This window comes from Mesoplodon mirus (assembly GCF_964341445.2).
Source record: "Mesoplodon mirus genome assembly, chromosome: 13".
Taxonomy (NCBI): Eukaryota; Metazoa; Chordata; class Mammalia; order Artiodactyla; family Ziphiidae; genus Mesoplodon; species Mesoplodon mirus.
In genome coordinates, this window is record NC_138989.1 from 5,486,915 (window position 1) to 5,511,185 (window position 24,271).

Consider the following 24,271-nt stretch of genomic DNA (forward strand, 5'->3'; position numbering starts at 1 on the left):
CGTGTCCCCTAGCATTGGCAGGCGGACTCTCAACCACTGCGCCACCAGGGAAGCCCTGCATTTTATTTTTACAAGAGATAAATAAACTGACACCAAGCATTGTAAATGGATGACCACAACAAAAGGGGGGTTTGTTTTTGCTTTTGCTTTTCGGGGTAAGAGGGGAGCTTATCCAAATTAATCACACTCTTCATTCATTCATTCATTCATTCCAATCAACAACAATTTATTGCTTACCTGCTCTGCAGCCAGATCTTGTTCTGCGTTATTCAAATGTTTTTCCTGGGGCAGTAACTTCAAATAAGTCTTAAAAATAACTTTATCCTTTCTAAAATTCTAAAATAACGTCTAGTGCCTTCCCTTTTTTTGTGATATAATTTAAATGTTTGCCCTTAACCAATTAATGCTTTTAACAGAAAAAAGGAGACACAATATAGATGTTCTAGTCGCAAGATACAGGATTCAGAAAATACATTATTTCCCAGTGCGCTACAGACAATGGGATGTGGTCATGAGAACTCAAAGTTGTCTATTAGATGCCTTCTTTTAGTTCTACCTGTCACTGTAATGGAAATATTTAGGGCCTTTTTATTACACAACTGTTTCTTGTAGGAATATCAGAAAATGCAGATAAGCAAAAAAGAGAGGGAAGAAGATTGTATTGGGGCAGGGTTATATTTTTAAAGGTGACAGAACACTCCCATTCCCAAATAGCCAAATTAATATTAGTATTTAGAGACTCAGACCAAACCTCTGTGAGAACAGCCCTGGGCTTAAACTGAGCCCTCCGCAGCCCCGCCCCCTCCTCTAACTTGGTCCCGCCTCCGCCGCCGGCCGGCCGCTGCTATCAGCGTGGCCCCGCCTCCAGCCCCGCCCCCAGGGACTCCGTTAGTTTCAGCTCTCGCGAGAGCGCAGCCCGGAAGTTTTCCGGCCGGAACGGTCGGTGGGATTCCACGTGGGTTGGGCTTCGTAGTGTGCTGGTCGTAAGACCCGCGGGAGCGGAACAGGAGCCGGGTGCCATGGGTAAGCTGCGCCGGAGGTACAACATCAAGGGGCGTCAGCAGGCGGCCCCCGGCCCTTCGAAGGGCCCTCCCGAGCCGCCCCCTGTGCGCCTGGAACTGGAGGGTAAGTAAGGCGCCCCCGGACGAGGGCTGGGATTCGGGGAAGGGACCAACCAGGGCCTCGGAGCCAGGGCTGGCCAATGGGGGCCGAAGGGCTCCCGGACTATGCCCTGCCTCCGCGACTCGGGCGGGACACACGGAGAGACACCCCCCTCCCAGATGATAGAAAGGAAGGGGGAATAGTGACAGTTTCGTTTTAACTGAATTTGGAACAATACCTGGAGTTTCTTTCCAGTGGGGTCCAGCCCAAGTATAGCTATAGGGGGAGTTTGGGTAAGGAATTACAAGGTAATTCCATCCATTCTGATGGCTTCCATTATAACCTCCCTACCAGCGACCCCTAAGTTTGTATTTTTCAGCCCAGACCTGTCTGCTTAGCTCCAGGCTGCTTAACATTTCTGCCCAGACTCCTCCGTTTTGTTAGGAATGGTTACTATGTGCCAGGCACTATTCTAGGAGAGTAACAGAAGAGGAGATTAAGGGAAAAAATCCCTGCCCTGCAGAGTTCAGATGCTTCTGGGAAGAGACAAGCAAAGATAAACACAAAATACATAGAACGTTTTGCATACATTCATACTAAAGAGATAAAGCACAAGAGGTGTTTGGGCAGGTTGCAGTGTTTCATGGTGGGGGGGGGCGGCGGGGAAGGCCCTATTGAGAAGACGTTGAATCCTTTTTTAAGACCTGAAGGCAGTCAGAATGGCTGAGTGGAGATGAAATTTTAAATGGGGGTAGAAAAAAATAAAATAAAATAAAATGGGGGCAGGATCTTGTAGGGCCTGGTGGGTCATGGTGAGGATGGTGGCCCTGCAGAGTTGAGAGCAGAGGAAGGACTCAGGGTGAACTTAGGTTTTTTTTGTTTTTGTTTTTTAATTTATTTTATTTATTTTTGGCTGCGTTGGGTCTTCGTTGCTGCTAACAGGCTCTCTCTAGCTGCGGCGAGCGGGGGCTGCTCTTCGTTGTGGTGTGCAGGCTTCTCATTGTGGTGGCTTCTCTTGTTGCAAAGCATGGGCTCTAGGCGTGCGGGCTTCAGTAGTTGCAGCACGCGGGCTCAGTAGTTGTGGCTCGCGGGCTCTAGAGCACAGACTCAGTAGTTGTGGCACACGGGCTTAGTTGCTCCGTGGCATGTGGAAGATCTTCCCTGACCAGGGCTCGAACCCGTGTCCTCTGCATTGGCAGGCGGATTCTCAACCACTGCGCCACCAGGGAAGCCCAGAGCTTAGGTTTTAACAGCATCACTTTGCTGTGTTCAGGAAAAGCAGTAGAAGGCAGAGAATCTGGGCGATCCGATAGGAGGCTGCTGAGTACATTGACTCTGGCAGGAGTTGATGCTTGGACCAGGGAGGTAGCAGGAGAGGTGGTGAGAGGTGGTTGGATTCAGGATGTACTTGGAAGATGGAGCTTTGTTCTGGCAAAGGACGTGTCAAGAACAAATCCCAGGCGTGCGGCTGGAGGCTGGAGGCTGGAGGAAGCAGGCATGGGCAGCTTGCGGGGAGGCCAGGAGCTTGGCTTTGGATATGAGTGGTTTGGGGGGCCTGTCAGATATCCAAGTAGAAGGGTCAGCAGGCCGCCGCTGAATTGGACGCTTGAGAGAGGGAAGTCCAGGGGAGATAGCAGTTTGGAATCATCTGTGTATAGATGATATTTATTTGAAGTCTGAAGACCAGACTGGCTCGCTGAGGCAATGAGTCCAGTCCAGTGAGGTGGGAAGAGAACCCTGGGAGAGTGTGGTTGTCCGGGGACCAAGAGGAAGACCCGCCGTCTGTGTCAGATGTGGCCGTGGGATCAGACAGGGAGAGAAAGGACCGTGGATGTAACACTGGGAAGGCCATCGGCGACCGTGATGGGTCCAGTTTCGGGGGAGAGTTGGGCTCAAGTGATTGAATGGGTTCAGCTGTCTTGCAGGCCCCTGAGACAGAACACATTCCAAAATTGGACTCATCCAGCTGCTTGTATAGGATCCCTGAGGGCCAAGCAGATTTAGGTGTTAGGGAAGAGTGAGTCTAGATTCAGGAGGTGGAGGGAGGGAGGGAGCCGGGGCCGCTGGGGAAGGCTGCTTCCCTCGACCCGCTCATCAGCCTCTTCTTCCACACTCTCCTCTTGGACCCAGAAGGCAGTGGGGTTATAAGAAAGATTGTCAGAGTGGGAATCTGCAGTCCGAATTCCCTCCTCGGAAGTTGCAGGGATAGTCTGGGAGTTGGAGCAAATCGCCTTGACATCTCTGTGCCTCAGTGTTCTCAGCTGTCAAATGGGTCCAGCAGTAACAGTCATCCTACCTGCTCTCAGAGTCATGGAGGTGGTGTTTTGGGAGAATATGTTTGTGACTGAAACGAGAATGCTTTAAAAAGTAAAGACAAGCTGTAGAGATGTGACGTTGTCCTGTGATGGGCATCATCCATTGTAACAGCAGTGACAGCTCAGGAAGTGAGATGGCCCCTCTAAGAGGGCAGAAGACCCCTGGACTGACAGTTGGGTGAGAGCAGAGGGACCCGAGGTCTCTTAGACTCAAAGATTTGGGGAAAGTTGTTTCTCACCCCAGAACAAGACATCTCTGTCTATCCCCGCCTTTCTCAGGGGCCAGAGGGATCTTACAAGGATATAAAGCAGGTTACCTTCTTCAAAGCGCTTTCCCCGATGCAATATCACCCTTTTTCTTATTTTTATTTTTAGCACATCTCCCCCACCCCCTTTTTTTCTATAGCACAGAGGTTCTCAAGTTTTTTGCACCAAGGACCCTTTTCCATTCCTAAAAATTGAGGAACCAAAGTGCTTTTGTTAGTGTGGATTGTGTCTGTCGATATTTACCATATTAAAAATTAAAACCGAGAGATCTTGAAACACAAGCGCGTACAAGCACACACTCCTTTAGCTGTCACCACGTCTCACGATTTGGAGCCTTTGAAAAATGCTGCTATACACTCTTTTCTTTTTCTCCCCCTGCTTTTAATTCTGTCTGAGAACTGCAGAATGGATGGCTTGCATTGCTTAAAATAGTCCCATTTTTCTCACTGAGGAGCGCACAACCTCTCCTGCACTTGGTAACGTCATAAAGATGTACAAAGCCTGAGCAGTTAATAAACATCAGACACTGCCCGTACGGGGACTCCAACGTTGGGTGTCAGGCAGAAATAGGTGCTCCCCAAGCCCCCTCCTCCCCATGGTGCTGCAGTAGGTTTGAGTTGAAAGAGTGATAAGGCAGCTGGATTTTGGTCTGAAACGTATACTTTCAAATTCCGACTTTTTTTTTTTTGGCCGTGCCACACGGCTTTTGGGATCTTAGTTCCCTGACCAGGGATTGAACCCGTGCCCCAGGCGGTGGAAGCGCGGAGTCCTAACCACTGGACCACCAGGGATGTCCCAAACTCCACCATTTAAAAATAGCTGTGACGCAAGCTTGGTACTCAGTCCACTGTACATGTGTGAGAAAACGTCTTTCAGAGTTATTGTAAAGATGGTTTATTGTAAAGATGGCCCCACCGAACGCAGGGGCCCGCGGGGAGGGAGGCACTGTTGCAGCCTGTTCCCTCCTTGCTGTGCCCCCATCCCTCTCCCCACAACGCGAGGACGGCTGACCCATGGTAGGTGCTGGGTGGACCGGTGGAATGAAGGTGTGACGGGCCTGTGCCCCCGTTCCTATGCGGGGGCTCGGGTGGCTCTCACTGTGGGCAGGAGGGTCAGCCCGGAGGAAAACGGCATCAACGCAGCATCTTGAGACTCTCAGGCGTCCGCGCTTTCCGTCCTCCAGGGCTGTGGGTCAGGCAAACGTGTCTTTTCAGATAAGGACACGTTGAAAGGAGTCGATGAAAGCAACGCAGCATCTTGAGACTCTCAGGCGTCCGCGCTTTCCGTCCTCCAGGGCTGTGGGTCAGGCAAACGTGTCTTTTCAGATAAGGACACGTTGAAAGGAGTCGATGCAAGCAACGCACTCGTCCTGCCCAGCAAGAAGAAGAAGAAGACCAAAGCCCCTCCCCTGTCCAAGAAGGAGAAGAAACCCCTGACCAAGAAAGAGCGGAAGATGCTGCAGAGAATCTTAGACCAGAAGGAGAAGAAGCGCCAGGTATGCACTCTCTGTCTGCACGGTGAGGGATGGGTTGGGGTGTCTGTGACCCCCGACATGATCCCTGTGGCTGGACTGTCGGATAGAACTTTCCAGAAGGAGGGACAAGTTCTGTGTCTGCAACCTTGGTCATCTGTGTGTCCCTCCTCTGTGTATCTCTGATGAGGACACTTGTCTTTTTCTTTTTTTAAAAAAATATGTTTTGGCTGCACCATGTGGCATGTAGGATCTTAGTTCCTGACCAGGGATGGAACCTGTTCCGCCTGCAGTGGAAGCGCAGGGTCTTAACCACTGGACCGCCGGGGAAGTCCCAAGGACACTTGTCTTTGAATTCAGGACTCACCTGGATAATTCGGGATTTCGTCTGGAGATCCTTAAGCTAATTACCCTTCACTTAAAAAGGCCCTTTTTCTGAATAAGATCCCATTCTGGGACATGGATATATGTTTTCGGAGGACCACCATTCAACCCATATACATATCCCTGAATATTTCAGTTTGCATCTCCAAAATAAGGACCATTTCAAATTACCACAATGCCATTAGCATGTCTAAATTTTTTCAAAATACCATTAGATATCCAGTAAATAGTCAAATTTCTGATTGTTTCATAGATGTTCTCCACCCGTATCTCTTGTCTTTCTCCCTTATATTTGTTGGAGAGATTGGTTTGTTTGTCTCAGAGACTTTCCCACGGTCTGGATTAAAAACTTTTTGCCTCTGATATAAACATAGTCTTCCACCCTCTGAATTTCCTATAAATTGGTATTTGGGTCTGAGGCAGTGACTCCCAACTGGGACAGTTTTGCCCCCCCGCCCCCGGGAACATTTGACCAAATCTGGACATATTTGGTGTTGTGACGATTTGGGGGACGCTACTGGCATCGGGGGGGTAGAGGTCTGGGTTGCTGCTAAGCAGCCTGCAGTGCTCATGACATCAAAAAATATCTGGTCCCAAATACCAGTAGCGTGAAGACTGAGAAACCCTGATCTAGAGGCTTCAGGAGGTTCTCTTTCGTTAGTCTTTCTGGCAGTGACCACACGGTGTGCTGTGTCCACCAGGGGACACACAGGCCTCCCGTTAGCAGCTCTGACGCTTGGTCCCTGGAGCCCTTCATGCAGGGGAGGCTCACTGGCCTGTGAGTGTGTCCTATTTAAATGCTGTGAGCATCTTTTCTTGCTGTTCTGTATGTTGTTTTTTATCGATTATGAAATGTGTGTGTGTGTATATACACACACACACACACACACACACATATACACGTACAAAAGCAGATATAAAATATCTGTGTGATTTCAAGAATAACAAAACAAACACTCATGAATTGCTCACCCAGGGGAAAGGAACCAACTGGAGCCGCCCCTGCTCACTACTTTATTCGAGGCAGAGTGGGGACCACTTCCTGTCACACACACAGCTGGTCTTCCCTTGTACCTGACTGCCGGGAAGTCTTGCATTATACAAATGGGCCCTACTTTATTTATTCCATCTCCCGTTGATGGGCATCTGGATAGTCAATGATCTTCCCTTACGACACACCGTGGTGCAAAGAGAGCCTTGTTTATCCAACCCCAGACTCCGTAAGGGGGCAAAAAGCCACCCTCAGCTCACGCGTCTGTCGGCGTTAAGAACTCCGTGAAGGATGGTAATTGCAGTTCGACCTTTGGTTTAAAAAAGACTGTAGGTGTTAGAGACGCTGGAATTTTATTTAGAGTCTCAACTTCCCTTCTGAAGAGAGGATCATGATGCCAAATGTGTAACACACTCATTTCCTTCCCCAGCGAGCAGAGATGCTCCAGAAATTGAGTGAAGTCCAGGTTTCGGAAGCTGAGATGAGACTGTTTTACACCACGTCCAAACTGGGCACTGGGGACCGCATGTACCGCACCAAAGAGTGAGTCGCTGGCTCCTCCCTGAAGCCTGTCCTTCCCGCCAGGGCTCCCAGGGGGGGCTCAAGAGTCATGGCGTCTTCTGGGGTTATGAGAAAATACATTTGCAATGACCCGTGTGCCAAAATGCCTCAAATGGGTACAGGCCTCAGATAATGCAAAATATCCTACAGTGCACAGGATGGCAAAGTTCTTACTCCAGGATGCTGGTGTTTTCCTACAACGCTGAGTCCTGCATTCCAGGTCCTTCCAGCTTTTGCAGGGACGAGTAGGCTAGAAGTTGTCATCAAGGAGGTCAAGGATTTGATTTAGCCCATTAGCAGGTTTTGTTTGGTTCCTGTAGCGTCATTAGACATTTGGATCTTTTGCACATGTATGAGTCTCCTGGGGCTGTGGTAATAGGTCACCACAAACCGGGGACCTTGAAACAAGAGGAATTTATTCTTGTGGTTCTGACCGCCAGAAGTCCAAAGTCAAGGTGTTGGTGGGGTTGGTTCCTGCTGGAGGCCAGAGAATCTGTTCCAGCCTCTCCCCCAGCCTCTGGTGGTGCCAGCCATCCTGGGCGCTCCGTGGCTGGTAAACACATCACCGCAGTCTGCCTCATCGTCACGTGGCATCCTCTGTGTGTCTTCCATGGCCTTCTGTGTGTGTCTGGGTCTCTGTTTTCTTTTTTCTTTTTTTTCTGGCCACGCAGCATGCGGGATCCTAGTTCCCCGACCAGGGATTGAACCCAGGCCCCCTGCACTGGGAGCATGGAGTCTTAACCACTGGACCACCAAGGAAGTCCCCTGGGTCTCTGTTTTCTTCTAAGGACACCAGTCATCGGATTTAGGGCCCATCCTAATCTCGTATGACCTCATCTTACTGACATCCTGCAGACCCTGTTTCCAAATAAGGTCACATTCTAAGCATCTGGGTGGCCATGAATTTTGGGGAGACACTATTCAACAGTCTAGGAGATTTCACATTAAAATCCAGGGTCCCCCCCTGGTCTTGACCAGTTGGATGATGTGGCTGCACCAGCTGGCCTTCCCACAGAGCAGCCGGCGTTAGATGGGGCCCGTGTGCTCCCCCCAGCCCAGGCCCCTGCCCACTGCTCTCACACTTGGCCTTCTCTGCTCATTTCCAGTACTGGCCTGTTAAGCCTTGTGCGTTTAACGACTGCTTATCAAGTGCAAACTGCATCTCAGGCTCTCCTGTGGGCCCTAGGAATAGAGCAGTGCACAAAAATTAAATTTCTTCCCTTAAGAAACTCACATTCTAACGGTGGGGAGATGGGCAGTGATCCAGTGACTACATATATATTTAGTGCTGGTGAGCACTAAGCAGAAAAGAGCAGGTAGAAGAGGATGGAGGCGGGTGGGGGAGGTGATTGAGGCTACACGGTAAGGGAGAGTCTTCCTGAGAGGCGTCCTTGGAATCAACTAAGGGAGCAGTTGTCTTCAGGGAGCATGGACAGCGGGTGCAAAGGCCCTGCGGCAGGAAGGGACGTGGCCTTTGCATCCTGGCCTCTGAGGAGCCTGCAGTAGCCCACAGCTGCCTCAGGTTGACTGGCCCGTCCTAGGGTCTGACTTCTGGCTCTCCCGGCAGGAAGCCCGACAGCTTGGCAGCCCAGGGTCTGGAGAAGATCAGCAGCCTCAGCGGAGCCCACCGGAAGCGCCACCGCCAGGAGGCAGACGAGGAGGAGTCTGAGTCCTCAGCGGAGTCTGGACCCGAGGAGACCCCAGCGGATGAGCCGGCAGAGGCCGGTGCAGGGTCGTCCCCAGCGCATCTGCCACCAGCTCCGCCTGGGGCCAGGGGCCAGAGCCCAGTGCCCAGCGGTCTGGCCGAGACTCCTGCCCCTCCATCAGCTCCTCCTGCGGCAGCCTCTGCCCTGGCCAGGCCCCCAGCGAAGCCCGCCGTCTTCATCCCCGTGAACCGCTCCCCCGAAATGCAGGTTGGCCTCTCTGGTGTTTGATTAAGAGCTTAGGTGCTCAGGTCAGTGCTGTGAGGAGGCTGAGGGTGCAGAGAGAGGGCATCCCAGGGCCTGAGCAGGTTGCATTGCCTTCTGTGCCTCAGTTTCCTTGCCTGGAAAAGGGGGATAGCTGCACCCACCTTGCAGGGTTGTCGTAGGGCTGACGAGCGGGTGCCCGGCACGTGGGGGGCTGCTGGGTGTCCGCTGGTCTGGTCTGGTCACCGTCACCTTCAGCCTCTAACCACAGGTCCTGGTCCAGGCATCTGCTCACTGCGACAAGAGCTTGGGCTCTGGAGTCAGTTGACCTGGAACAGAGTGCTGGTTCCCCCACCTTCCAGCTCATTCTGGGCCTCGTTTTCATCCGTAGCATAGGGGTACCCGTCTACTCACAGGGACTCCGCCTCTCTACACTTCGTATCCTTGTCTGGCAAAATGAGGGTCTCACTGGTTTGCCATGACAACAAGATTCAGGGAGGTGAAGCCCGAGGCCCATAGAACACACTTGCGGAGCCGTGAGGCTGGTGATGCCGCAGGGTCTGGCCCATCGCGGGTGGTGGTTCCGTACACACGTTTCCACGGAGCACGTGCTGTGGGCCAGCACAGGAGGTGGAGCGATCTGCAGGCTCGGAGCTCTCGGTCCAGCAGGGGAGACCGAGGTCGACCACACATGGGACAAGAGCCACGGAGGGGAAGATCGGATACCATGAGGCGGGGAGCACAGGAGGGCCTGGCCTCATCAGGGAGGGCATCCGGGTCGAGAGCTCAGGGACCAGATGAGAACGTGGGGGCCGTCCCACACAGAGAAGTGCATGAGCAAAGGCCTGAGGCAGAGGGTTCCTGGGTCTTAGGGCAGCTGTTTAAAACCACAGATTGGGGCTTCCCTGGTGGCACAGTGGTTGAGAGTCCGCCTGCCGATGCAGGGGACACGGGTTCGTGCCCCGGTCCGGGAGGATCCCACATGCCGCGGAGCGGCTGGGCCCGTGAGCCATGGCCGCTGAGCCTGCGCGTCGGGAGCCTGTGCTCCGCAACGGGAGAGGCCACAACAGTGAGAGGCCCGCCTACGTAAAAAAGAAAACAACCACAGATTGGATTGTGGAAATGAGGTGGTTTCAGTCACAGGTACATTTGTGTGCTCATATATAAGCAGTTAGGGTGAGCTGACTGGTCTAACAGACCCTGAAGTGCTTCATGCCACAAAGGTTTCCTCGTAGGTGATGTCAGAGCCCAGTGCCGTCGGCTGCGAGTTGGGGTGTGAGATTCTGCTCCACATGGCCATTCAGGAACCCGGGCTCCGCCATCCAGTGTCCGTGGTGCCCGCTGGGGTTCATCCCCTGCCTTTCTCTGTGGTTTTTCCACGTACATGTTTTTAAGCCTAGGTTTGCCTGTTTTTATAAGCGGCCTCACATCATACTTTCAGCACTTTGCTTATTTGTTAGTCGGCATTGTGTTCCCGAGATCTGTTTATCCATGTAGATGTGTGTCACCAAGGTCCGTTTGGGTTTTGTTTTGGTTTTTTTTTTTTCACTGCCATAGAGCATTACGTTGCGTGGATAGAGCACAGTTTAAGTACCCTTCTCTGGCTGGGCATTTGGGTGGTTTTAGCTTTTTGCTACCATCTTCACTGCTGATTTAAACATCCTTGCCTTGTTCTCAAAGCCACAGGTACAAAAATTTGGGGGGGAGCAGCGTTTACAGACTGGAAGTCACAGCCATTGTGAAGTCATGAGATGGCCAGCACCTTTATTTTTTTATTTTTTTATTTTTTTAAACCAATGGAATGGAATAGAGTTAGAGAATGGAATGTTTAAAATTAGCGTGCCAGCGTGCTTCACACATAACAAGGGCAAGCAGGGGGTCACGGAACTTCTCCCCCACTATGTAATACTTGTGTGAGCGTGTGTACGTGTGTGTGCACGCGCACCCATGTGTGAGTACCTAGGACCTAGGAGAGGAATCGCTGTATCTCAACATTCTCGATTTTGGTAAAATTAGCACCCGGTTGTTTGCCAAAGTGATTGTGCCGTAAGTGTAGGCTCCCCCCAGCAGCAGGCAAGAGTTCCTTGTGCCCAGAGGGGCTTCTCTGCACCACGCTGTCCCCGAGGACCCAGCCCATGTCTCTGCCCCTCCCCAGCCGTCAGGGCTTCCATCCTCCAGCGGGCACACCTGTTCCCCTTGGCTGGATGCCGGCTGCTGCCTTTATAGGAACCACGTCACCCTACGTAACCTTGCTTTGAGCCAAGCCCCCCATCCCCTCCACCCTTCTGCAGGGGACGACACCCCCCCACCCCCATTCCGTGAGCGCTGACTTCCCCTCTCTTGCCAGGAAGAGCGGCTGAAGCTCCCGATTCTCTCTGAAGAACAAGTGATCATGGAGGCAGTGGCCGAGCACCCCATTGTCATCGTGTGCGGCGAGACTGGCAGCGGGAAGACCACCCAGGTGCCCCAGTTTCTCTACGAAGCAGGCTACAGCAGGTGGGGGCTGGCCACAGGGTCCCCCGCAGGTCCCTTGGGTGACAGTGAGACGTGGCCCCCGGAAGTTGTTAGGGGCAGGGCTCCTGGGGATCTAATTCTGGCTCTGCCGTTGCCGTGCTGTGTGACTTGGGGCAAGCTCCTTAACCTCTCTGGGCCTCAGTTTCCTCAGCTGTGACATGAGGTTCATCACTGCACCTACTTCACGGGGTTGTTATGTAGATGAAATGACTGAATTTGTGTAAAACATTTAGGTTGGTCCCTGGTGGGAGGGATGGCGTGTCAACTCCTATTGGCCCTTCCGACCCGTGTGTGTCAGGGTCCACAAGACCACCCCCAGGTTCAGCAATTTGCTGGGAACACTCCCGGGAGCCAGCATGTAGTCGTACTCACGGCTGTGATAAATTACTGTGAAGGACACAAAGCACAGCCAGCAAAGGGAAAGGCTCACGGGGTGACGTCTGGGGAACCAGGCACAGGCCCCCAGAGCCCTCTCCCGGGGCAGGGGTCACACAGGACACGCTTCATTGCCCGTGAGAGATGTCATCAAACAGGGATGCCCAGTAGAGGCTTAGCGCCTGGGGTTCTTACTGGGGGCTGGTCACACAGGCGCCCTCTGCCTGGTACCTACCCAATGCTAGACTCCCCAAAGGAAAGCAGGTGTCAGCATGAGCCACCTTGTTTGTACAGACAGTTCAGGCGCAGTGAGCCCCTCTTGTCCGTCAGGGAGAGGCGGGAGCCCTCCTGCAATCCAGGATCCCAGACGCCAGCCAGGGGCTGCCCTGGAAGCAGAGCTTTGTAGGGAGAGCAGCCTCGGGCCTGCTGGGTCGAATCCACCACCCGTCCCCTGGGTAGGTTCTGTGGAGGCACGTGTGCTCGGCTGGTTTGGACAAGCCTCCCGGCTGCAGGCTCAGGTCCACCTAGGCCTCGTTCTTGTTTGCGGCTGCCTGGACCCCTTCGCCCCGCGATTATCGGAGCATCTCCTGTAGAATGCCCCGTGGGCCGTTCCCTTTTGCTGTTGTTAAGTGATGCTGCGGTGCCTTGCCTGGCGCCCGTGTCCCGTCACCCCCAGTGCGGGCCGCGTGTGACCTCGGGGCAGCCGGGGGGGCGGAGCCCTGCTGATGCCTTGTGTTCTTCTCCCCCAGTGACAACGGCATCGTTGGCGTCACGGAGCCCCGCCGAGTGGCCGCCGTGGCCATGTCCCAGCGAGTGGCCCAGGAGATGAATCTGTCACCGCGGTGAGGGCTCTGCCTTCTATGGGAGAGTTGGGGGTGGCCCTCCGGCCCCCCGAGACCTGAGCCGCGGCGCAGGCCCTCCTTCCCCCGGGGGGCGCCGGGAGGGGGCGCCACGTCTGCATCTAAGCACAGGGCGGTTCCCTACACGCCGACAGTAGGACCCTCCTGCCAGGGGCGTCGTGAAGCAGGGACACGCCAGCCAGGCCCTTGGTGAGGGGACCGAGTGGCCCTTCCAGGGCCTTGAGGGCAGAGAAGAGCAGCAGGTGGCCGAAGGCAGGCGGGAGGCGAATAGCGTGGCCGGGTTACTCTACAGCTCAGGTTTCCAAACGGAAATCCTCTCCCGGCAGTAAGTCTGCAGGACTTGCCTCGGAGAGCAGTTTGAACACAGCATAGCCCTGGCCTGAGGGTGGCTCCACGCCGTGTTTATAACGCAGACGCCTGGGTCTCAGCCCAGACCGTCCAGTTCAGGCTGGAAGGGGTGGCGTGTCCAGTGTGGTCTGAGGCTCAGAAAGCACAGAACTATAGGGAATACCCCAGCAGTCCAGTAGTTAGGACTCCACGCTTTCACTGCCGAGGGCCCGGGTTTGATCCCTGGTCAGGGAACAAAGATCCCACAAGCTGCGCCACACGGCCAAGGAGAAAGAAAAAAGAAAGCACAGAATCGTATAGAGGCAGAGTGCCCGCCATCCACACTGTCATCAGATGTTTACCGACCAGGACCTGCCACGGTTCAGGCCCGTCCTGGCTCTGGGGACAGAACCCTGCCCCCGCTGGGCCCAGCACACAAACTGGGGAGCCTTGTTCTGTTCGCATCTTAGGTGGGCGAGGCGTCCCCAGCTCCCCTGTCCGGTGGCAGCCACTACTGCACATTTCCTGTGGATCCTTCTAGACAGTTCTGTGCACAGACAGTCCTGTGTGTCTCTGTGTTTCTCGCTGTCTGGCTGCTGCGTGAATGGTTCACACTGTTCACGCCCTTCTGTATCTTTCTTGTGCCATTTCATGCGTACCTTGAGAATTACAGTACATACAAAGCCGCCCCTTTCATTCTCTTCAACTTTTAAATTTATTTATTTATTTATTTATGGCTGTGTTGGGTCTTCGTTTCTGTGCGAGGGCTTTCTCCAGTTGCGGCAAGTGGGGGCCACTCACTATCGCGGCCTCTCCCGTGGCGGAGCACAGGCTCCAGACGTGCAGGCTCAGTAATTGTGGCCCACGGGCCCAGCCGCTCCGTGGCACGTGGGATCCGCCCGGACCGGGGCACGAACCCGTGTCCCCTGCGTCGGCAGGCGGACTCTCAACCACTGCGCCACCAGGGAAGCCCAGTTCCCTTCAACTTTTTAGTGTGAAATCTTGAAGCATATACAAAAGTGGAAAGACTAGTATGATGAGCCCCCATGTACCCGAGACCCAGTTTGGAGTGAGTCTCAGATCTTGCGTCATCTCAGCCTCAATATCTCACTGCGCGGGTCTGAAAGATCATGAGTCGGGGGGGTTTGGGGGTGGTTTGTTTTCTTGGCCGTGCCCCGAGGCTTGGGGACTCTTAGTCCCCCGACCAGGGATCGAACCCGCGCCCCCTGCAGTGGAAGCGCGGAGTCCCGACCACGGGACCGCCGGGGAAGCCCCTGGGTTTTGTGTTTTAAGATGAAGATTCTGAAAACATAGCTGCGGCACCGCCGCCATCACTACGAGTGTATCATAACTCCAGAGTGTGCTCCGGTCCGTGCTCCCACTTCCCGGGTTGTCTCCTAAACAGCTTTTACAGTTGGTTGTTCGAATGGGGCTCCAGCCAGGGTCCGTGTGCGTATTTGATGGACATGCTCTTCACTTGCTCGTGACAACCGGAGAGGGAGGCAGGCTGGACCTGTGTCCGGGCCTTGCGGGGGGAGCCGGTGGGCCCTACCCTCGGCCGCCTGCCCAGCGGGGCCAGGCCTGCTCCTGTGCCCACCTTGGAGTGGCCGCACGGCTGCAGCCCCAGGCAGCTGCAGCTCTGGGGGACCGAACCGTAGCCTGTGCCCACAGGGTCGTCTCCTATCAGATCCGATACGAGGGAAACGTGACCGAAGAGACCAGAATCAAGTTCATGACCGATGGCGTCTTGCTCAAGGAAATCCAAAAGGTTGGTTGCTCATCTGGTGTCACAAAGCAAGGCTGGTAAGCATGGGGGGCGGGGGGGCTAGGATGTCACCTGGGATGTGAGCAGTGAATGTTGGCAAAGCACTGTGTTTACCACCGTGCTGCTGTGACCTTGTGCAACTTACGTAACCTCTGTGATCCTTGGTTTCTCCACCTGCAAGCCGGTACCTTCCTCCTAATTGCTTTGAAACAAAAATCGTGTGATGCACGAAAGCACCTTAGCACAACACCTCATAAGTGCTCATTAAACGTGAACTTGTATTATTATTTTTTTCTCTTTTTCCTTTTTTGCGGTACGCGGGCCTCTCACTGTTGTGGCCTCTCCCGTTGCGGAGCACAGGCTCTGGACGCACAGGCTCAGCGGCCATGGCTCACGGGCCCAGCCGCTCCGCGGCATGTGGGATCTTCCCGGACCGGGGCACAAACCCGTGTCCCCTGCATCAGCAGGTGGACTCTCAACCACTGCGCCACCAGGGAAGCCCGTGAACTTGTATTTTCAATGTGGTTTGGTTCACAGACTGTGTGTTAGCCAAATGCACACTGCTTCTCTTGGGCTGTATGACATCCCCCGGGCAGGGGTCACTGGGGAGGGCAGAGGTGACTCCTGCCTCTGCCTCAAGGCCACCTGGGACGGTGGCTGTGAGTGTGTTGTGGCGTCCGATGGCCCCTTTCTCTATGGCGTGTGCTGAGCTCTTGCCCCTCGTCCCCACCCAACATCCCCTCGTTCCTGTTTCCTGCCTGCCCTCCCTGTCCCATGGACATCTGCATTTGGTAGCTCAGCTCTAATAGATCGTAGCTGCCTTTTCTCTACAAATTTCTCTGCCAGGGCCCAGGCCCCATGCTGTGTACTTTACAGATAGTAATTGTCATCGAAACTTCACCGTGACCCCGTGAGATGGGTCCCGTTGTCCCATTTGACAGATGAAGAAAGAGGCCTGGGAGGTGAAGCAACTGGCCCGGGGTCATAGGCCAGGACCCCCTGCCGGCCGAGTGCTCCCAGATCTGTGCCAGCTACCAGAGGGGCTCCTTGAGCAGGCACTTTGGGGTGCACAGTGACCCTGGGGTGCTCAGGCCCAGCTGGCTGGCCTCATCCCCGGACCTCCCCCCCAGGACTTCCTGCTGCTGAAGTACAAGGTGTTGATCATTGACGAAGCCCACGAGAGGAGCGTGTACACCGACATCCTCATCGGCCTCCTGTCCCGCATAGTGCGTCTCCGGGAGAAGGTAGGTGAGGGTGCCGGGGAGCCCCGAGTCCCAGGCCACGGCTCCCACAGCCCACGGCGGTCTACACCCGGGCCGCTGCCATGAGAGGGTTTCCCGGGACAGGACCCCCCAGGCCTGGTGCTGGGCTGCGGGTCTTGGTGTAAACAGACCCTATGTGATCCCCGTCCTGGATCCAGCCTCATCCGCTGTGACCCTTCCCTCTGTCCAGAGCAAGAGGCTCAAGCAAGGAGACCGTGGTGGGCCAGGCTCCCCTGCAGCCAGCTTTAAGACGCCAGCCGGGTCTTTGGAACCCGCAGTGCTGATGGGGCCACCCAGCCAAGCCCTTATGCGCCACGTGCTCTGAGATGCTTGCCCTGCGCCCGGCCTGGGGTCTGCCTCTGCCTGCATCTCCCCCACCCCAGATCAGGCAGAGGTGGATGTCAGAGGGATGCTGCCCTGGGGTGGGAGCTCTGTGCGACAGTCCTATTCTGGCCCCCGCCAGCCCCGCCGAGAGGTTGGCACTTTACCACGCCCAGTTCTTAAAAGTGCAGAACTTTTATCAAATAGACATCAGGTCTGTGTGTGCTGTGTGCCAGGCACCGAGCACATCGCAGTGAACAGGACAGGGGCTCCTGCCTTTCTGGGGTCTCCATTTTCATGAGGGCAACGGACAGTAAGCCTGTGAGCTGGTGACAGAGCGGGGGAGAGGGGGCAGTACCAGGCAGAAGGTGGAGGGTTGGTAGTGAGAGAAGACTCACTGAGAGGGTGACCTTTGAGTGGGGGGCGGGAGGAAGTGAGGGAGTGAGGAGGGGTACTGGTGGGAGGAGATTCTGAGAATTGAGAATAGCCAGTGCAAAGGCCCTGGGGCAGGTGTTGGCCTGATATCTGGGGGGGGTTGTGACTTTATTTTACATAATGGATGCACTTACAGTGTACAATTCAGTGGTTTTTAGCATATTCAGAGTTGTTATATCATCACCACGGTCAACTTTAAAATATTTCTGTCACCCTGAAAAGAAACCCTGTACCCTTTAGCTGTCACCCCCGTTCTCCTACACTCCCCCCGTCTCAAGGCATCCATCGGTGTGCTTTCTGTCTCTATGGATTTATCTATTCTGGATATTTCATGTAAATGAAATGACACAACATGTGGCCTTTTGTGATTGGCATCTTTCACTTAGCACATTTTCAAAGTTCATCTCCAGTGTAGCCTGTGTCAGTGCTTCATTCCTTTTGATGGCTGAGTCAACATGTGTGGACGGACCACATTTCACGTATCCATTCATCTGTTGGAGGACAGTTGGGCTCTTTCCGCGTTTTGGCTCTCATGAAGTCCGTGTCCGGGTCTCCGTGTGGACTTGTTTCCTTTCTCTTGGGAACAGAGCTGCCAGGCCCCATGGGAGCTCTGCGTTTAACCATTTCAACCATCCCAGACCATCCTCCGCAGCGGCTGCACCCCTTATGTTCCCGCCAGCAGTGGACAGGCTGCCAGTTCACGTCCTCGCCCACGCTTGGGATTTTCCATGATTTTAGTCCTCGCCATGGTGTGGATTTGTGTGTTGAGGACTGTCAGGCAGCCTAGGGTGGCGGAGCGGAGTGAGGGAGGTGGGGAGAACAGGAGATGCAGGGAGGTACGCGGGGTGGGGCAAACAGGGGAAGTTGTTGCAGGAAGGAGACGGGGCCTTTGGTCTGCGCTGTGCCTCTCACCTTGGCTTCTGTTTGCCGAAAGCGCTGAACTTTGGGGTTTGGACCTTACGAGCCTCAGAGGACAGCTTCCAAGGGCTCGAGAGCAGAGCCCGCCAGGGGGCACAGTAGGTGCTGCCCAGGGGGCTGGGAACCAGGCACCCGCCACCGCAGTCACAGCCTCGAGGGGGAGGGAGGGCTGAGACCACCACACCCATTGTGCCGGTGTGCCAGGTGGACCCCAGGCTCGGCCCTCCTTTCTAGTCTCACACCATCAGAGCTTGACTCGGGAATCTTTTTTTATTCCTTTTGGTCACACCGCACGGCTTGCGGGATCTTAGTTCCCTGACCAGGGATTGAACCCACGCCCTCGGCAATGAAAGCACCGAGTCCTAACTACTGGACCACCAGGGAGGTCCCTCAGGGCTATCTTTTTTTTTTTTTAATAAATAAATAAATTAATTAATTAGTTTATTTTTGGCTGTGTTGGGTCTTCGTTGCTGCGCGTGAGCTTTCTCTAGTTGTGGTGAGCCAGGGCTGCTCTTCATTGTGGTGCGCAGGCTTCTCTTGTTGTGGAGCATGGGCTCTAGGTGCACGGGCTTCAGTAATTGTGGCACGCGGGCTCAGTAGTTGTGGCTCTTGGGCTCTAGAGCGCAGGCTCAGTAGTTGTGGCACACGGGCTTAGTTGCTCCGCGGCATGTGGGATCTTCCCGGACCAAGGCTCGAACCCGTGTCCTCAGCATTGGCAGGCGGATTCTTAACCACTGCGCCACCAGGGAAGTCCCCTCGGGGGTATCTTAACGGCTCCTTTAACAAGCCACTGCCGCCCACTTCTTCCACTTTTTCTTAGATCTTTGGCAACCAGAAAGGATTGAGGATTGGGGCGGGGTGGGGCTGGAGGGAGGCCCGGAGGGCAGAGCAGGTCTCCCCCAAGGGCCCGCCCCCCGCCCCCCCCCGTCAGTGTTCCTGGCCCCGGGCGGCTATGGGTCCCCGGGTCTGTCGTCCCCCAGAGGCACTTGCCGCTGAAGCTACTCATCATGTCGGCCACGCTGCGGGTGGAGGACTTCACCCAGAACCAGCGGCTCTTCGCCCAGCCGCCCCCCGTCATCAAGGTACCGCCCAGGCCGGGGTCTCAGGACGCCGGGGGAGGCCGGGCCCCTCTGTCAACTGCGACAGAGCGCAGGACGCCTGCTGCGGGGGAGATGGGTGGGATCGTAGCACCAAACGGAGACCTTCGTGGTCAGAGAGTTCAGGGAAGGGGAGGGCCCGGGCCTGGGCTCAGGTCACCCCTGACCCCCGACCCCCGACCCCGTGCTTCCCTGGGCGTCCTCGTAGGTTGAGTCCCGGCAGTTCCCAGTGACGGTGCATTTTAACAAGCGGACGCCGCTGGAAGACTACAGTGGGGAGTGCTTCCGGAAAGTCTGCAAGATCCACCGCATGCTGCCCGCAGGTGAGGCCCTGGCCAGGAGGAGGCCGGTCCGCCCCTTGCAGACCGGGGGGTGCGGGCAGCGGGGACTCAGGTGGTCACTTGGCCTCGCTGTGCCTCAGTGTCCTCACTGGTCCCGGAGCGCTCACAGCACCTGCCCTGCCATGTTCCGCCCCAAGGATCGCGAGGCTTCGGGGACTAACTGGGCAGGGGGTGAGGGGGTGGAGGGAGCCTTTTGTCCCTACAGACGCAGGGCAGGTGAACAGGTGTGTCCCACCTGAGTCTCACTCCTGACCCCCTCACAGTTCTCACCATATCCCCGTGGCACGTGCTCCGTTAGTTCCGTTCACCAGGTGGTGGACCCTTGGGTTGCTCCCACTTCCCCGGAGTAGGGCTGCTTTCCCCGTCTTTTGGGCTCATACCGGAGGATGGGATGCCGGCTCCCACAGCAACTGTTTAGCTCCTTGTCCCGGCGCCCTCAGTGTGTGGGCAGCTGCCCGTTGCTCGTCTGGGCCTCTGCAGCCCTGGTTTGATGAGCACTGCCTCACACCCCAGCTCTCAGATCAAGGCCTGGCACATGGTCACGGCCAAGGCAGCGTCTGCTGTGTGAATGAGCGGGTCACGGCGGGGCTGGTTCTCCCCACAGGTGGCATCCTGGTGTTCCTGACGGGGCAGGCAGAGGTGCAGGCGCTGTGCCGCAGGCTGAGGAGAGCCTTCCCGGTTGCCAGGCACAGGCCTCCAGGTAACCCCGAGCTGAAGCCCCTCACCCAAGAGGCTGCGGGCGGTCAGCCTGGGCTTTGGAGCCTCCCCCGAAAGAGCCAGCCCTTTGCCCGCCCTCCCGTCCCCCCAGTGAATGGTGATCGATGCAGTGACCTCACCCTGGACCCTGATGACCTGGCACCAGCCACAAGATGGCCTTTTCCCTAACTTGCTCATCTTTTCCCAGAAAAGGACGATCAGAAAGATTCGGTAGAAGAAATGCGGAGGTTTAAGAAGTCACAGGCTCGGGCAAGGAAGGCCAAGGCCACGGTACGTAGAGGCTGGAGGGGGCAGCTCAGGCTCTGCAGCTGCCTTGTCCGTGTGGTGGCCGCTAGCCCCATATGGCTGCACAGATGTAAATTTAATTAAAACCAAATAAAATTAAGATTCAACTCCTCAGTCGTGTTAGACACATTTCAGGTGCCCAGTGGCCATCTGGGGCTGTTGGTGGCCTTGTTGGGCAGCAGGGGTCTAGAACCTTCCTGCCGTGGAGGGAGGGGTTGACTGGTGCCGCTCCGGAGGCTGCAGGGTGGGCTGCGACTTAAAACATTCCAGGCTCCCTGTACTGGGGGCCTGGAGGAAGTTTCTGGAAGGCCCAGCCCCGAGCCCTGAGCAGGGCCTGCATGGATGCCCAGGGAGGGTCGGACAAGGGAAAGGGACCCCTCGTGCTTGCTGAAGAGCTGGAGGTGGGGGGGTGGCCGGACATGGGGGGCTTTTACCCCAGGGTGTCTGCACGACGTCACTTCTGCTCTTACAGCGTGCCAGGCAGTGGTCTCAGGGCTGCACGTGTGTTAGCTCGTAGCATCGTCACGGCAGCCCTTCGAGAAGTCCCGTGATCGTCCCCAACTCTTAGATGAGGACACTGAGGCCGGACGGGGTCGAGTGACCTGCCCAGGGTCACGTGGCCGTGGGCTCTCTCGCAACGCCGATCTCTACGCAGGTCCCTCGCAGCCCGCGGTGCTGATGTCTTGTTTACCGTAGACGCTGCCCCAGATCAGTTTGGACAATTACTCGGTGTTGCCAGCGGGCGAAGGTGACGAGGACAGGGAAGCGGAAATGGACGAGGAGGACGAGGAGGCCCTGGGCTCCGACCTGGACCTGGACTTGGGGGACGACGGGACGGACGGAGGTGGGACCCGCCGGGGCCTCTGCTTCCACCGCGTGGGCCTGGGTCGCGCGATGGGCCTGTCCAGCAACGAGCCCCCGGGGAGCTGGGGTTCCTGCCTGCTCTGCCCCCTGCCGTCTCCTGAGCTCCTGAAACCGCCGGACACAGGAGGCCCTCAGGTCTCTGTTGTGCCGGTTGTAATGGGGGCACCACCCCAGGGCTCGGCTTTGCTGGGTGAACGCAGGCCTTGGGGGTTTGGGGGTGCAGAATCAAGCCCTTAGGGGTCCCCACACAGGGCCTGGGGCTCTTCCGAGGAGGAGAGGCTGCAGCGTGGCTGGCTTTGCCGACCCTCTCTGCCAGTGCCCAGGGTTGAGCCCTGGCAGCGGGGCTGCAGGGGGGCCTCCCCGGCAGAGCGGGTGGGGGTGCTGGACGGCAGGGGAGCGGGGTGCCGCAGGCCTCTGCCTCCCCTGCAGGTGAGCAGCCCGATGCCTCGCGTCCCCTCCACGTGCTCCCTCTCTACTCTTTGCTGGCCCCGGAGAAGCAGGCGCAGGTAACCGTGTGGGGCCTGGGATGGATGCCGGGTGGGGGGCACCCAAAGGCGTTGAGGTGGGAGCAGGTCAGGCCCCGGGTCACCCTCTCCATCAGCTGTCTGATCAGCGCCCCAGACTTTTGAGAGGGTATGGGGATCTCCTACTCGGAGGACGGAAACGCTTCCCTCATTTAGTTGGGGAGCAGTGGCCCGAGGCGGGGAGCGTCACCTCCAGGCCCTGCCCCGCCTGGCTGACTTCCTCTGACCCCTGTCCCGCGAATTCTTCCCTGACTCTGGTGGGACAAAGGTCAGTTTTCTTGTTGCTCCTGTCCCCCCATCCTAGGTCTTCCAACCTCCTCCAGAGGGGACACGGCTGTGTGTTGTGGCCACCAACGTGGCCGAGACGTCCCTCACCATCCCAGGCATCAAGTACGTGGTGGACTGCGGGAAGGTCAAGAGCCGGCACTACGACCGTGTCACCGGCGTGTCCTCGTTCCGCGTCACCTGGGTCTCCCAGGCCTCGGCCGACCAGCGGGCAGGACGCGCGGGCCGGACAGAGCCCGGCCACTGCTACAGGTGGGGCTCCCAGGGGCCCCTCCAGTGACGCTGGGGCCACTGTGCGGTGGTCACCCACCCACGGGCGAGGAAAGGGGGGGTCCCGTGTCCCGCTGGAAAGCGTCCTTCACACCCCCTTTTCTGTTGGCTTTCAGGCACTTGCGTTATTTCTTTATTCTGCTACTGACGTCGGGCCCTGTGTTTATGAGCACCTCGATTTTTGTTTTGTTTTATTAACACCTTTTTTGAGGTAAAGTTCACATACCATAAAACTCACCATTTAAAGTGTGCAATTCTGTGGGTTTTAGTATATTGACAGTGTTGTGCAGCCATCACCACTATTAATTTTTAAACGTTCTCTTCACCCCAAAAGAGACCGCATTTATCAGTTGTACCCATTAATCAGTTTCTCCCCGCATCTCCCTACCACTCCCAACCCCCCAGCGCCCGGCAGCCACTCATCCACTTCCTGTCTCTACGCACGTGCTCATTCTGGAGATTTTCTGTACATGGAATCGGACAATATGTGACCTCTCGTGTCTGGCTTCTTTCACGCAACATCATGTTTTCAAGGTTCATCCACATTGTTGCCTGTGTCAGTGCTTCATTCCTTTTAATGGCTGAGTAACATGCTGTTGCATGGAGGGGCCGCATCTCACTGTCCATTCATCTGTTGATAGACTCTCGGGTTGCGTCCACACTTTGTCCACTGTGAATAGTGCTGCCGTGAACATTCATGTACAAGTATTTGAACGTCTGTTCCCATGCCTCTCGGGTATATACCTAGGAGTAGAATTGCTGGGTTGTACGATGACTCTGTGTTTCACATTTTGAGGAACGACCAGACTGTTCCATGGCAGCTACTCCATTTTATCTATACATTCTCACCAGCAGTGTGTGAAGGTTCTAATTTCTCCACATCTCACCAATGCTCACTCTTTTCTACTTTATAAAAATGAAAGCGAGGTGGTATCTCACAGTGGTCTTGGTTTGCATTTCTCTAATGACGTTGAGCATCTTTTCACGTGCTTATGGGCCATTTGTACGTATTCTCTGGAGGGATGTCTATTCAGATCCATCATTTCTTTTTTTCTTTTTATAGTATTTGCTATTTTATTTCATTTATTTACTTGGTTGTGCCAGGTCTTAGTTGCGGCAGGTGGGCTCCACAGGCGGGCTCTTTAGTTGCGGCTCGCGGGCTCCATAGTTACGGCATGCGAGCTCTTAGTTGCAGCACGCATGTGGGATCTAGTTCCCTGACCAGGGATCGAACCTGGGCACCCTGCATTGGGAGCGTGGAGTCTTAACCACTGCGCCACCAGAGAAGTCCCTATCATTTACTTTTCAGTCAGGTTGTTTGTCGTTTGATTGGTGAGTTGTAAGTGTTCTTTGTATAATCCTAGTGTTGGATCCTTGTCAGAGGTATCATTGGCAAATATTTTCTCCCAGTCTGTATGCTGGGTTTTATTTGTTTGTTTTCAATAGCTGTATGCTGTTCTTTTCAACGTTGCTTTACATTACAAAAGAAAAGAAAATTGAGACACTATGCCAAGAAAACTCGTAAGCAATAAAGTAGTTAAAGCGTCCCGAGTGCCGTGTGCCAGGCAGTTCTAAGCAGCCTATGTGAAGATACCTGAAGTATCTTTACCAATCCCAACGGGGCAGCTGCTATGTTCGCCCATTTCACAGGTGAGGAAAGTGAGGCAGGAAGAGGGTAAACACCTTGCCTAGTAAAGTGGTGGAGTCAAGATTCAGTGCCAGGTAGTTGGGCTGAGTTTCCTCCTTATTCACTTAACATTTCTTAGTCTCTGGTGCCTCCTTCTGCTCAGACTCTATTCATCTGCGGTTTTCGGTGACTTTGAGAAGTTCCCCCCTCCTGAAATCACCCGGAGGCCTGTCGAAGACTTGACCCTTCAGATGAAAGCGCTCAACATAGAGAAGGTCAGTTGCGGTACTAGCCCTGCCATCACCCCACTGATCTGCCCGGGTACCTGTGTCCAGTCTGGTGGGCAGGGGCGACCCCAGCCCCTCATGGGTTGTTCCTCCTTCCCTGCAGCCCAGGAAGCCCTAGGAGCTGAGCCCTGTGGTGCTTGCCCAGCCCCCTGGCGGTTTCTTGTGGGCCCCCCACCTCCCCAGTGCTGCACCCAGTGACT

General features: G+C 55.4%; 1 protein-coding gene across 1 annotated transcript in view; it reads left to right on the forward strand.

Annotated features, from left to right (window-relative positions):
* The first annotated feature begins 933 nt into the window (after positions 1-933).
* DHX37 (DEAH-box helicase 37) overlaps positions 934-24,271 on the forward strand; it is a 30,241-nt gene continuing 6,903 nt past the window's right edge. Inside the window, exons 1-16 of the mRNA XM_082641030.1 lie at positions 934-1,125; positions 5,009-5,178; positions 6,960-7,072; positions 8,658-9,003; positions 11,345-11,493; positions 12,636-12,728; positions 14,745-14,841; positions 15,969-16,082; positions 18,755-18,856; positions 19,080-19,194; positions 19,817-19,912; positions 20,117-20,199; positions 20,911-21,058; positions 21,508-21,584; positions 21,907-22,139; positions 23,948-24,059. Of these exons, the coding sequence (XP_082497156.1) occupies positions 1,020-1,125; positions 5,009-5,178; positions 6,960-7,072; positions 8,658-9,003; positions 11,345-11,493; positions 12,636-12,728; positions 14,745-14,841; positions 15,969-16,082; positions 18,755-18,856; positions 19,080-19,194; positions 19,817-19,912; positions 20,117-20,199; positions 20,911-21,058; positions 21,508-21,584; positions 21,907-22,139; positions 23,948-24,059 (2,154 nt within the window). The 5' untranslated portion in view covers positions 934-1,019. The remainder of the gene's footprint in view (positions 1,126-5,008; positions 5,179-6,959; positions 7,073-8,657; positions 9,004-11,344; positions 11,494-12,635; positions 12,729-14,744; positions 14,842-15,968; positions 16,083-18,754; positions 18,857-19,079; positions 19,195-19,816; positions 19,913-20,116; positions 20,200-20,910; positions 21,059-21,507; positions 21,585-21,906; positions 22,140-23,947; positions 24,060-24,271) is intronic.